The sequence below is a fragment of the Perognathus longimembris genome, chromosome 17, assembly GCF_023159225.1.
Source record: "Perognathus longimembris pacificus isolate PPM17 chromosome 17, ASM2315922v1, whole genome shotgun sequence".
Taxonomy (NCBI): Eukaryota; Metazoa; Chordata; class Mammalia; order Rodentia; family Heteromyidae; genus Perognathus; species Perognathus longimembris.
The window spans coordinates 819,014-833,195 of record NC_063177.1 but is presented as its reverse complement, the minus strand read 5'-3'; the positions used below and the strand labels follow the sequence as shown (position 1 = coordinate 833,195).

Sequence of the window (14,182 nt, the reverse complement as noted above, 5' to 3'; positions counted from 1 at the left end):
ATCCATGATTGGTACAATCTACATATTCTATGACAGGAAGCCATGGGTAGTCAACGCTAACTGTACTCCATGAGCTACATGAATTTGCTAGCATTCTGGTCCTTTGGACGCCTCCAAACACTTGAAAGCAGAGTAGAGGTTTTGGACTTCCCTCTCAGTGGTTAGCATGGATTGGTATAAATTTGCCTGATATATGTTGTTAACTGTCCAATTGTGCCTCCTTTTCTTATTTGCCTTTTTGTGCATTCTTAGATTTTAATATCATTACATAATTAATATATTTTATGAAATTGAAATAGCAGCAGGCCAAGATCAATTAAAGAGGTTATCATGGGTAAAATTCACCTCTAGGAAGGCAAAGTGGACGTTTTCAAGATCCACAGGCCTCCAGAAGTTCACTGGGTTGAGTTTGCTGGAGATGTCCAGGCCTGGTGCACATCACACCATTTCTCCTCTTCCTTCAGTGGCAGACAAGGCGGGATTCCTGATGGGACTGAATTCTGCAGATATGCTGAAAGGCCTGTGTTGCCCAAGGGTGAAGGTTGGAAATGAATATGTCACGAAAGGGCAAAATGTCCAGCAGGTAATAGAGATGTTCTGAATCCAGTTGAGTAAGATGTCTTGCCATTTTAACCATCTTCTCACTTGTAGCTCTCAGAAACATGTATGAAACTGACTTTGACATTAAGGGGGAATTTATTCTCTGGGGAAGCCAAGGTTTGTAAATTAAATAGTGGCCTGTGGGTGCCATGAGGGCTTCTCTCCAGTCCCTTCCCTGGGGCAGTATGGGCTATCATCTGTTTCCTGTTAGACCTTTGCTAAGTAAGCTTTCTCCACTTCTCTGACACATGATCCCTTTGGACCCCTCAAGTTTATGTTCTGTATTTTTATTCTCATCCTGCAATTCCAGTGTCTTGATTCTAGCTCCAAGTTCTCAGAGAGAGACACCAAATTCACCCAATATGGGTCATGGTCCACTTTGATTTTGATGAAGTATGCCCAGGGCTGGAGTCACATATATAACCATTGTTCTTAGAAAGCTGTCTTCAGTAGTGGAGTAGGTCTCACCGATAGGAAAGACCACAAGTTAGGAAAATGTCTCAACAAATGTTTACTATATAATGTTTCACCATGTGAAACTGACAGCATTCAGTCATCTACATGACATCAGTTCATTATGTTGCTGTTGAATGCACAATGCTTTGAATATTTAATGGATGCACCTCTTTCAAGGTGACCAACTCAGTGGGGGCCCTGGCCAAGGCTGTCTATGAGAAGATGTTCCTGTGGATGGTCACCCGCATCAACCAGCAGCTGGACACCAAGCAGCCCAGGCAGTATTTCATTGGGGTCTTGGATATTGCTGGCTTTGAGATCTTTGATGTGAGTTATCTGAAGCAAGTGGATGGCCTGCTTTGTGGTTGCTTGGCTAAATTTCCAGTGAATTTTTCCCTCAAACTTACTCAAATGCCTTGATATTTAAAATAACTCAGTTCAACAGCTTGGAGCAACTGTGCATCAACTTCACCAACGAGAAACTGCAACAATTTTTCAACCACCACATGTTCGTGCTGGAACAGGAGGAATACAAGAAGGAAGGCATCGACTGGGAGTTCATCGACTTTGGGATGGATCTGGCAGCCTGCATTGAGCTCATCGAGAAGGTATAGAAAATTGCCAGTCTTCCTTGGTTGCAACCCTCACCGTTTCCCTCTCCTCTGCTAATCAATTGCTGCCCCTAATTCCATTCCCCAAGGTCGTGAGCCTTCAGATAACTGAATCTCCTAATATGGAGAGGAGATGCATGTGGAAAACACCCAGAGTTCTGTTCTCACAGCTAAAGAGGTTAAGTTCTAAGGCTCAGCTATCCCCAATATGTGAGCAAGGCTGGGCACTGGTGGTTCATGTCTATAATCCTACCTTCTCAGGAAGCTGAGATTCAAGGATTGCAGTTCAAAGCCAGCCTGGGAAGGAAGGTCGGAGAGACTTTTTTCTCCAATTAACTAGCAAAAAGGCAGAAGTGGAGCTGTGGTTCCAGTGGTAGAGCACTACCCTTAAGCAGAGACAGCATCCTGAGTTCAAGCCCCAGTAGACACACACATGCACACACACACACACACACACACACACACACACACACACACAGAATATTAGTGGAAATTCAGCAAGAACCATCGAATTTCTTATCTATTTAACTTGCCCAAAGTCCCACAGAGGAGCGGCTAGAGATGGTGGGTTTCTTGGTGGAACAATAATATGAAAACAAGTGATGGCATTAATATTTTGACCACTAATCAATGTCTTCCCAAACTAGCAATGAAAAATCCAGATGCAATTTAATCTATGGCCCAAATTAATTCATAGATCTCTCTGTAACTTCATATTTTAAATATATTGCTACAAGTACTACATGTATACTTGTTCATGTGTATATAAATTCAATCCATGTTCTTTTGTCCAACAAGTATTAATTAAGCACATCCCCTATGTCTACCACTGTTCTGTTGTTGCACCAAACACACTAAGAGCCTTGTCCTCACCATGCTCACATTCCAGTGCTCCTCACACCATGGTGATGTCACCATAGAAAGTGTCATTGGCTTCTCCACCATGGAGCCATTGTAATATATTGTGATATATTAATATACAGTCTCTGTTACCTGCCTTCCAGCCAATGGGCATCTTCTCCATCCTGGAAGAGGAATGCATGTTCCCCAAGGCAACAGACACCTCTTTCAAGAACAAGCTATACGACCAGCACTTGGGCAAGTCCAACAATTTTCAGAAGCCCAAGCCTACCAAAGGCAAGGCCGAGGCCCACTTCTCACTGGTACACTATGCAGGCACTGTGGACTACAACATTGCTGGCTGGCTGGATAAGAACAAGGACCCTCTGAATGAGACGGTGGTGGGGCTCTACCAGAAGTCTTCTCTGAAGCTGCTCTCCTTCCTCTTCTCCAACTATACTGGTGCAGAAGCAGGTGAAATTCCATCCTTTTCCCTCCATGGTGGAAAGTTCTAGATGTGTACCCATACCCTAAAGCTGATCATTGAGCCATGAGTCAAACATGAGCTTCAGGCTAAGGTTGGTTAGTCTGCCTTTCCTCTCCATTTTCCTTCCTTCTACTCTCATTTCTCCTGCTCTTAAGACACAGAGTTATGTACATTAAACTTGACTCTTTATGGACAAATAAGACAATACCATATTGTTTAATCTTTTTCAAAAGTTAGGATACAATTCATATACAATAAAAGTGATACCTTAAAATATTTAAGGATGTTAGCCAGACACTGGTGGCTCGTACCTGTAATCCTAGCTACTTAGGAGGCTGAGATCTAGGATTGTTATTCAAAGCCAACCCAAGCAGTAAAGTTTGTGAAACTCTTATTTCCAATTAACCAACAAATAGCAGAAAATGGGGTCATGATTCAAATGGCAGAGCATTAGCCTTGAGCAAAAACAAAAAGCCAACCAAGAGCACAGGGCCCTGAGTTCAAGCCCCAGTACCAGCACTCAAAAAAGAAAACAATTTGGTAATTTTTAGTATATTCACATTATGCAATCAGCATGTCTATCTACTTAAAGAACTTTTGTATCATCCCTGTAATCGATAAGCAGTTTCTCCCCATTCTTGTCCCTAGTCCTTGGCAAGTGCTACGCTACTCTCTAGCTCTATGGATTTCCATGCAAATTGAATGATGTATTAGGTGGGCCTTTGTGTTTGGATCTTTTCACTCATGATGGTTAGCATGTAGCAATGCTTTATTCTACAGGCAAATAATATCCCACTATATGACCAGACCAATTCATTTATCCATTTGGCAGTTGGTAGACACTCAGATCGTCTCCACTTTCTGGCTAATGTGAACAGGCCTTTGTGTTCTTGTGGGTCTTGGTTGTCTATTCTCTTGGGCATACATCTAGGAGTAGATCTGCTGTGTCATGTGGTAACTATGGATAAATTTGATGGAATGAAACTCTTTCCAAAGTAGATGCACAGCTAGTATCACTTTTAAAGTTTATTAGCATATATAAACTTCAGATAGTCACCAAGATAGAGTTTAAAGTGATGAAGGTTCTGGGTTTCATGCACTGGTTTGTTTGGTGTGAGGTAGCATCTCACTATGGAGCTCAAGGTGGCCAGGAATTCTATGAGGGAGCCCAGGCTATCCTTCAGCTCTGTCTCTCTGCCTCAGCAGGTGTGCACCACCATGCCTAGAGCCATGGGTTGTTTGAAATGCATAAATGTAGTAGATTAATGCTTTTAACTTAAATCACTAAGAAGAATATTTCAGTCTTGACAGTTAATCAGTTTAATTTCCTAAAGGAAAGGACTTCCCTCATCTGAGAGCATGAGTTAGATTCCCAACTAAATTCCACATGCCACTCCATTAACACAGTGATCAAGTCAAGTGTCCCCTAATTAGAGTATTTTAGAAGCATGTTTGTTACAAATGAGGCAAATACTTCTGATCCTGAAATCTAAAGGCAATAAAACTGGCCTCTCTTTGGGGCTTGGAGAGGTGGTTCTGAACCCCTACTATGGGTACCCTGTTCTGCACTTGACCTTCAGGCCCTTCTGTGTCAATTTCCAGGTGACTCTGGAGGAAGCAAGAAGGGTGGGAAGAAGAAGGGCTCCTCTTTCCAGACTGTATCTGCTGTGTTCAGGGTTTGTATCTCCTCAGTTTCTACTTCTCCGTTGTTTGCTTGCCTTTGGGTCATGGTGGGTGTTAAGACAAGTGTGTTTTGATTTGATTTGTGTCTCAGGAAAATTTAAACAAATTGATGACCAACCTAAGGAGCACTCATCCTCATTTTGTACGATGCCTGATTCCCAATGAGACCAAAACTCCTGGTGAGTAGCAAGCGAATCTTGTCATCATTTTGGACAGAAAAGGACACCTTGAAATGTATGTGAAATTCTGTGGGGTATGTGTACAAGGTCTTTATCACTTCTCAAACTAGTCTATTTAATACAGTTGACAGATTTAGCAAATACAAATATCAGATGCCTATTAAATCACAACTTCTGATAAAACAAGAAAAAAAGAAATTTCTCAATGAGTATATCAATCAGGCAATATTTGAGATATACTTACTAAAACATATTATTCATTGTTTATTCTGAAATTCCAATGCAATTGGATGTGTTCTGTTCTCTCTGACACCCCAATGAGATTATAGTCAAGACATGGTGGGTGTGTACATACAGAGACATGTTGGAGGAGGGAGGGTCCAGATAACTTGGAAGGTCTCTACAAAATCTTGTGGATTTCTAGTCCATTTTCTCTTTGATCTTAACCAGATTTTCTTCAGGGAATCCAGTCTACTAGAATGTTGGAAAATGATAGATCAGTTCCACATCTACCCTGTCTAACATGGTATCCACTGCTTACATGAGGTATACCCAGGACAACAAATTGAATTTATATTGTTGATGAATTCTAAAGTAAGCAGCCTCTTATGGGTCTTGGTGCTGCATTGTACAGTGCAAGCCAAAGTCTTAAACATATAATCTTCTTTCACAGCAACCAGGGAAGCTCATGAATATTCTTGAAGTTTTAACAAGGTTAAGATAAAAACCAGCCTTCCCTGCACCTCTCTCCATCAACATAGGGAGCCCCCAAAGAAGAGAGGCACTAAAATACCAGAGAGGCACTAAAATACCCTTACCTCAAGCAGAAACAGGAAGACATCTCAGGTTATCTAATGGGATAACGGCTACTTCCTACTCCCTCTGCTCTCTAGCTAGAACCCAGGGACACCAGTAGGATAAAGATCAAAATCCTGGCTTTCATTCATTCTTATAGTTAAGTGCAGTCAAGTGTCCCTACGGAGGTTGGGATTCTTTCCTCTGTGGGATTTCATCTGGCACTAACTACAATCAAGTCTGGGTGTGTTGACTCATCAAGTCACCAAAGGTAAAACATTGGGTAAGCCTGAGACATTTGCTCTGGACATTTCCCCCCAGGTGTAATGGACCACTACTTGGTCATGCACCAGCTGCGCTGTAACGGGGTCCTAGAGGGCATCCGGATCTGCAGGAAAGGATTCCCCAGCCGGATCCTCTATGCAGACTTCAAGCAACGGTAAGTCCCCTTCTCTTTACATCTCTCTCCTGTTGAAGACAGCCAAGGCTCTCTTGGCCTGGGTGGCTTGTGGACTCGCCTATCTCCCAGGGTTTCTGTAAACATCTTTTGCTGGAAGGATGACCCCATGTCCAAAGTGAGAGCTGAGCCAACCCAATGTAGTTCCAAGGCCTGTGGCCAAGCCTTGTAGCCCAACTATGACTCCAATTCAAGGTGTATCAGCTCTGATGTGATGGACGTTTAGGGGTGGATAATTCTGGTACCAAACCACACCACTTACCTCCAAGATGAGAGGCTCAAAAAAGTGTGGCCAACACTGCCCTATGTTCCCCGCGGGAGCCAAGTTCAGATCTGCGATTCTGGACTACCTCTCTCCTCCCAGATGCCTATTGTGGGAAGGAGTCCTTGTGGCCTTGTCCCAGGTAGAAGGTAGAAGGAGAGAGTGCCCTCTGAAAGCATCAATCACAGATGACTTTAAGGCTTTTCCAAGTCAGATCAGAGCCATTTCCTCTAATGGCAAAATCCCAGCCATACATGTAGGCACTGGCTGGACTTTCTTGCTTCTCTGTCTCCTCTCTAGGCTTCTGCCTATCTTCAGCCCACCGTTGGGTTGCATCCAGACCAGCTTTACAGTACGTTGCTTCCTTCTAAGGCTGGTACAAGAGGAGGTTCTAGAAGGTGCTGATATAACAGGGACTTTCTGAAAGGTTAAATCCACTTGAGCAATGTGTCCATTCCTTATCCTCAGGTATAGGATTCTCAATGCCAGTGCCATCCCAGAAGGGCAGTTCATCGACAGCAAGAACGCTTCTGAGAAGCTGCTGAACTCCATCGACGTGGACCGAGAGCAGTTCCGTTTCGGCCACACCAAGGTAGGAAGAGGGGACATAGAGATTCCCTCACAGCTTGTCAGAGGAAGATGAGGGGCTCCTTCCTCTTCTATCAACCTGACCAGCCCTTGTTTGGAAGCCAAGATAAAGGGAGCTCTGCAGCTGGGTGGAGAGGGATCTGGCCCTGTGGGGTCTTTAAATGGCTGAGAAAAAAGCAACAGGCAACTCAAGTGTTCTAGAAGAGACATCCATATAGAGAAAGGATGCTTTAGAAAAGAGAACAAAAGTAACAAAATAATAATAAAGACACCAGGAGCCATGCCGACAGTGAGGACTGGGAAGAATAATTATAACACCAAAACCAACCAGTTCCTGAGTGCATGTGGATGCCCCTTGTCGAAATAGCCTTCGAGCTATATTTAACCATCTTTTCACTAGTGATATGGGGGTCATGGTAAGGACCAGTGAGTGTCTAAGGCCATGTTCCAATCCTGATCAGATTCCAAGACAGAGGCAAGCTAGGGTTTCCAGTGTAAAGTCCCAGATAGGGCTGTTTCCCTGGATGTCATGGGTAGAGTGTAGAGTGGGTGTTCTGCTTAGAGCAGTAAGGACAGTGGGACTCAGGGTGGGACAGAGATATAAAAGGAGGCGTCTGTGACTTTCTCCTAATCTTGGCACAATTGCTCCATGGTTATCTTCTGGATTTGCCCTTGCCTTCTGTGTGAGTATGTCAGAACTCAACCACATGGGTAGATGGGACTAAAGTCTGCTTTACAACAGGCTGCCTCACTGCCCAAGATGTACAAATGCACAGAGCAGAGAAGCTGGGAAGAGGATTATGGGAGCTTGGTTGCTGCTGATCCAACACAGTGCTCTGAGGATTGAGCTAGGATTGGGTAGAAAGAGGCTCCCTTGGGAGCCAATGGAGTATCTATTGAGGAGCAAACAGGGCCCATTTCTCTTTTCATGCAGGTGTTTTTCAAAGCTGGGCTCTTGGGACTTTTGGAGGAGATGCGAGATGAGAAGCTGGTGACCCTGATGACACGCACACAGGCCTTGTGCAGGGGGTACCTGATGCGGGTAGAGTTCAAGAAGATGATGGAACGGAGGTGATGTAGCCTCTTGCCCCACCTCACCTCACCCTCCCCACTGAGCTGCCCATGGTCACTTCCTGCTTTTAGTCTTCAGATCCTCCCATTTATTCTCCATTCATTCACTCACTTGGCCAGTGTATATTGAGCAGAAGCCCTATGCTGGATAATCTGCTTGACACTAGGATTGCAGGCATGAACCACCAGTGCCTGGATCCCCGAGAGTCTTATTTCCTAAACAGTAGAAGAGAAAGAATAGCAACATGGACAACTAATTATGTGTGGGGATTTCTAGAAGAGCAGAACTGGGGTCCCTCATTGGGTGTTAAGAATACCTCCAACCTTTAGCTTCATGAAGCCAACGGTGTTTGGTGAAACCAGCACAAAAATGGGGGGGGGGGGAAGTCCCCAAGAAGGGATTAGATAGGTTAAGGAAAAGGGAAGATAGCTTTCAAATACCCAGAAATTATGTAAAAAGTTGCATAAATATGGAGTGGGCAGTAGTGGGGTAGGCAAGCACAGGAGATTAAGATATAGGTAGCTGGGGCTGGGAATATGGCCTAGTGGCAAGAGTACTTGCCTCATATACATGAAGCCGTAGGTTCAGTTCCTCAGCACCACATCCATAGAAAAGGCCAGAAGTGGCGCTGTGGCTCAAGTTGGCAGAGTGCTAGCCTTGAGCAAAAAGAAGCTAGGGACAGTGCTCAGGCCCTGAGTTCAAGCCCCAGGACTGGCAAAACAAAAACAAAAACAAACAAACAAAAGATGTAGGCAGCAACCAATTTTAAGAAAATCACTTCTGTTGGGGGCGGGAGCCTAGACATAACTGATGACGGGACACCAACATAGAACAAAACATTACAAAAGACAAAAAGTGATTTTTACGAGGGAATCAAAGGCAGAGGGGATTCCAAAAGTGCAAGTGTGGCTTCCTGATTGAACTGTGGGAGAAAGGCCCACCAACAGGAATGAGAGATACTTCTTGCATTGGCAAATGGGAGACCACTGATGATCTCAGGGAGAGTATTTTCCATAGGTGGTGTAGCAGGAGGCCAGGTGAATGAGAGGCCCACAGGCAGCCCCATGTCTGCCCTTCCTTCCAATCTTTGCTACAGATGGAAAGGTTCTAGCACCTATAGGGGGATTAGCTAAACCTTCTGGTGGTCCACTAATCCAAATCCTAACTGATGCACAGAGACTCCATCTTCTGCATCCAGTACAACATCCGTTCTTTCATGAATGTCAAGCACTGGCCCTGGATGAACCTGTTCTTCAAGATCAAACCCCTACTGAAGAGTGCAGAGGCTGAGAAGGAGATGGCTACCATGAAGGAAGATTTTGAAAAGGCAAAGGAAGATCTGGCCAGATCTGAGGCTCGCCGGAAGGAGCTGGAAGAGAAAATGGTCTCTCTGCTACAGGAAAAGAATGATCTCCAGTTGCAGGTCCAGTCTGTAAGTAACTTTGTTCTGAAGATGCAAAACCCAGACTGAAAGGACCAAAAAACGAGGAGAGAGGATTCCCCACCCCCCAAAAAGTAGTGTCTATTCAAGTGACAGTGGTGCCACCATGTGGTTGAACAGTGTATTGCAGTATCACCCTCTGTAAAAGAGGGGCTGGCTCTGCCTTCCCCAAAGCTAAGTGAACCAAACTTGTGTGGCCTCTGATTTCTCCCTGTCTTCCCTGGCAGGGTTAAACATATTTTACTGTGGATATGAGAAATGTCTGCGTGTCATCCTAATCCACAGCTGTTGAGAGTTCACCAAGTTTTTTTTTAAGCCTTATCAATAAAAATAAATCATTAAAATTAAATAGCCCATTCCAAAATAGAAAGTTTTCAATGTGTTGTTCAATACTATGGTTATACTAAAAAATGCTTCTGAAAATGAACTTTTTGTGTGTGCATTGTCTCTAAACTTTTTTTTTTCTGGTTCTGGGTCTTGAACTCAGGGCCTGCTTATAGGGTTAGGGTCAGGGTCAGGGTCAGGGTCAGGGGTAGGGGTAGGGGAGGGGGTAGGGGTAGGGATAGGAGTATGGTTAGGGGTAGGGGTAGGGTTAGTGGTAGGGGTAGGGGTAGGGTTTAGGGGTAGGGGTAGGGGTAGGGTTTAGGGTTTGGGTAGGGTTAAGGGTAGGGTTGGGTTGGGGTTGGGTTAGTTGTAGGGTTAGGGGTAGGGGTAGGGTTACGGGTAGGGGTAGGTTTAGGTGTAGGGGTTAGTGGTAGGGGTGAGGGGTAGAGGGTAGGGTTAGGAGTAGGGTTAGCGTTAGGGTTTAGGGTTAGAGTTAGAGGGTTATGGTTAGTGTTAGGTGGTTAGGGTTAGTGGGTTAGGGTTAGTGTTAAGGATTTAGGGTTAGAGGGTTAGTCTTCGGGTTCGGTTTAGGGTTTGGGTTAGGGTTAGGGTTCTAGTTTTGCTTCGATGTAGGATTAGGATTAGGGTTCATTTTTGGTTCGCTTTAGGGGTAGGGGTAGGTTTAGGGAGTATGGGTTAGGGGATGTGGTTAAAGTTAGGGTTTAGTGTTTATGTGTTCCATATGATTTAGGGTTAGGTTTAGGGATTTGGTTAGGGATTAGCCGTTAAGGGTTAAGGTTATGATTCGGTGTTAGACATTAGGGTTTGGGTTAGGTTTTAGGGGTTTGGGGTAGTGGTAGGATTATAGTTATTGGTTGTTGTAGGGGTAGAGGTAGTGTTAGGATTAGGGTTAGGTTTTAGGGGTTAGGACTAGTGTTAGGGTTATTGGTAGGGTAGCGGCAATGTTAGGGGTAGTATTTGAATTAGGGGTAGGGGTAGGGGTAGGTTTAAGGTTATTGTAGCCGTATGGTTTGCGGTAGGGCTTGGGGTAAGGTTAGGGTTAGTGGTAGGTTTAGGGTTAGGGGTAGTGGTTGGGTTAGGGTTACTGTTATAGTAGGGGTAGTGTTAATGATGGCTTTCGGTTTGGGTTTGGGTTTAGCATTAGAGTTACCGATTAGAGTTAGGGTTATGGTTAAGGTTAGCATCTTTTTGCTCAATGCTACAACTCTTCCACTTTAATCACAGAACTACTTTCAGCTTTTTCTGTTTATGTGGCATTGAGGAATTGAACTCAGGTCTTCATGCATGCTTAGCAAAAACTCTACAGCTAAGCCACATTCCTGGCCCTTATGATCAAGGCTACTGCCCTACCACTTGATCCATAATGCCACCTCTGTACTCTTGGTGGCTAAGTGGCAATAAGAGTCTTACAGAGTTTCCTTCCCAGGCTGGCTTTGGACCACAATCCTCAGATAACAGCCTCCTAAGTAGTTAGCATTACAGGTGTAGGCTGCCATTGTCTGGATCATTGGTTTTTTGGTTGTTTTTGTTTTTTTGTTTCTTACTCAGCTAGCACTCTACCACTAGAGCCACAGCTCTACTTCCAGATTTCTTAATATTTATTGGAGATAAGAGTCTCACAGAATTTCTTGCCCCAGCTGGCTTTGAACCACAATCCTCAAACCTTAGCCTCTTGATTTGCTAGAGTTGTAGGTATAAGCCACCTATGCCTGGCAAGAATGTACTTTTTTTTTTGGTCCAGTCCTGGGGCTTGGACTCAGGGCCTGAGCACTGTCCCTGGCTTCTTTTTTTTTTTTTTTGCTCAAGGCTAGCACTCTGCCACTTAAGCCATAGCGCCACTTCTGGCCATTTTCTGTATATGTGGTGCTGGGGAATCGAACCCAGGGCCTCATGTATATGAGGTAGGCACTCTTGCCACTAGGCCATATCCCCAGCCCAAGAATGTACTTTTTAATGAAACAAGAGAAGCAAAAGTACATAATCCAGGCCCAGCATTCTTCCACCCTCTCATTTCTTTGAGTTAAGGTATTTATGGTTTTCTCCTCTACGTAAACTTTTGCATATTTCCTTTCCCTTTTTCCCCATGCACTAAGCATTTCCTCTTCATGTGGCTCTTTTCCAGTCAGTCTAGGAGCCTTTCCCAGACATGGTTGGCAAGGGAACAAATATGAAACCAGATCGCCAGGTGTGTCATCCGGATCCTCCACCTAGGAGCTGTGTGTCCATAGACAAGTCACTTACCTCTGTGCCTTGGTGTTCTCATCTGACAAGTGGGCATGGCAACAGCACTCACTCCATGTGGGTGTTGAGGAATTGGAGATTCTAATGCGTGTTGATCTTTAACATATGGCCTAGGTTTATAAAACTTCCACCCAGTCTCATCCTAGCCATTTCCCAGCAATGTATGTCCAGTTCTTAGTGTGTTTTTATAGGGAAAGATCAAGCTTGATTTAGTGAAAAAAACAGAATTTACTAATCTCGGTTTTCCCCAAGAGATTAACTGTAAGTCTTCTGGGACTAATTCATTTACTCACTTGTTAATCTGTGTATGTATGTACTTATTTGGTGCCTATACTGGGGCTTGAATTCAGGGCCTTGTATTCTCATATGGCTTTTTCACTCAATGCTGGTGCTCTACCACTTAAGCCACACTTCCACTTCTGGCTTTTTGCTGATTAATTAAAGTGAAGAGTTACACAGATTTTCTGTCCAGGTTTGATTGAAAGTACACTCCTCAGATCTCAGCCTTCTCAGTAGTTAGGATCATAGGTGTGAGCATCCAGAACCCAACTTCCTGCGTGTTTATCATGTCTTGTTTTGTGGGTTTAAGAGGCACAACTAAGAACACACATAGCAGCCCTTTTCTGTTGAAAGTTAAAAGGTAGCCATGTTTTGCAAATACAGTCAGTTTCACTTGACACACAGTAAATGGCTTGTTTATCAGCTGGCGACAGTGACAGAACAGTGAGATAATCCAACATGTACATTCAACAAACATGTAGGCTTAGATGCTAGACTTGTATCCCCCTTGGCTCAGGTCCAGACAATGGACTTTTAGAGGTTTCCCCAGGAGCTGAACAAAATATACAGTGTCCTGGTTCTTTCAGGAAACAGAAAATCTGATGGACGCTGAGGAGCGATGTGAGGGGCTCATCAAAAGCAAGATCCAGCTGGAAGCAAAAGTCAAGGAGCTGAATGAAAGGCTGGAAGAGGAGGAAGAGATCAACTCTGAGCTGATGGGCAAGAAGAGGAGTCTGGAAGACAAGTGCTCCTCTCTCAAAAGAGATATCGATGACCTGGAGTTGACCCTGACCAAAGTTGAGAAGGAGAAGCATGCCACAGAAAACAAGGTGGGTACCAAGAGTCCCACAGGCTCTGCACCAAGGGAGATGGGTACAGAAGCTTCATTGACCCAGCAGCACCCAGAAGTTAAAGGCAGGAAAAAAGCAGAAGGAAAGGAGAAAGGGAAGGAAGGAGGGAGGGAGGGAGGGAGGGAGGGAGGGAGGGAGGGAGGGAGGGAGGGAGGGAGGGAGGGAGGGAGGGAGGGAGGGAGGGAGGGAGGAAGGGAAGAAAAACATAGAGGTTGTCAATTCCAAAGTAAAGATCTAATAGAGCAAGATAGGAATATTACTTTGTTGTTGGAAGTTTTCAGCCTCAATGTTTCTATATGACATTGGTGCTGATATCCTCCTAGGTAAAGAATCTTTCGGAAGAAATGACTGCCCTCGAGGAAAACATTTCCAAACTGACCAAGGAAAAGAAATCTCTGCAGGAAGCCCATCAGCAGACCCTGGATGACCTGCAGGTTGAAGAAGACAAAGTCAACAGTTTAATCAAAATAAATGTCAAGCTTGAACAGCAAACAGATGATGTAAGGAGAGTTGAAGAGTTCTGATTCTGGAACCAGAGCCCAGAGTTCAGATCTCAGCCAATCCCCAAGCAGGTTGACAGACCAGTAAAATCTCAGCTTCCACCTGAGAAACAGGGGTGCAAACAGCTCTACCTGGGAAGGTTCCCAAGAGAATCTCAACACACAGTGGGTGACATTTATGCAAACTAAAATGACTGGCACACAACACACTGGTGTACAGTCACCACAGATCTATTGAAGTTTTCAGTAAAAATCATCATTATTATAATTGACATCAGCCTATAGGTCATTGAGATTCCCAAATCCCCAATCTGGCTCCAGTTCAGTGGAATGCTTGTGTAAAATGCACAAATCTCTAGGTTTGATCTTCAGTATTGCCTAATAATAGTAATAATAAATACTTCATTTGTGGCCATGTTTCCCCATTCTGGTACACTCTCATTCTTGGTGTAAGAGCCAGCTTTGCGGTAGTCTGATTTTACTCACTACTTTGGC

The 14,182-nt window shown here is 44.3% G+C and overlaps 1 protein-coding gene across 1 annotated transcript in view; it reads left to right on the top strand.

Annotated features, from left to right (window-relative positions):
• The window catches only part of LOC125365298 (myosin-13), a 50,040-nt gene that overhangs the window by 12,672 nt on the left and 23,186 nt on the right, over nt 1-14,182 (top strand). Inside the window, exons 11-22 of the mRNA XM_048365289.1 lie at nt 465-583; nt 1,234-1,383; nt 1,494-1,664; nt 2,672-2,981; nt 4,597-4,670; nt 4,769-4,856; nt 5,973-6,090; nt 6,839-6,962; nt 7,893-8,029; nt 9,207-9,462; nt 12,924-13,166; nt 13,511-13,687. Coding sequence (XP_048221246.1) covers nt 465-583; nt 1,234-1,383; nt 1,494-1,664; nt 2,672-2,981; nt 4,597-4,670; nt 4,769-4,856; nt 5,973-6,090; nt 6,839-6,962; nt 7,893-8,029; nt 9,207-9,462; nt 12,924-13,166; nt 13,511-13,687 — 1,967 coding nt within the window. The remainder of the gene's footprint in view (nt 1-464; nt 584-1,233; nt 1,384-1,493; nt 1,665-2,671; nt 2,982-4,596; nt 4,671-4,768; nt 4,857-5,972; nt 6,091-6,838; nt 6,963-7,892; nt 8,030-9,206; nt 9,463-12,923; nt 13,167-13,510; nt 13,688-14,182) is intronic.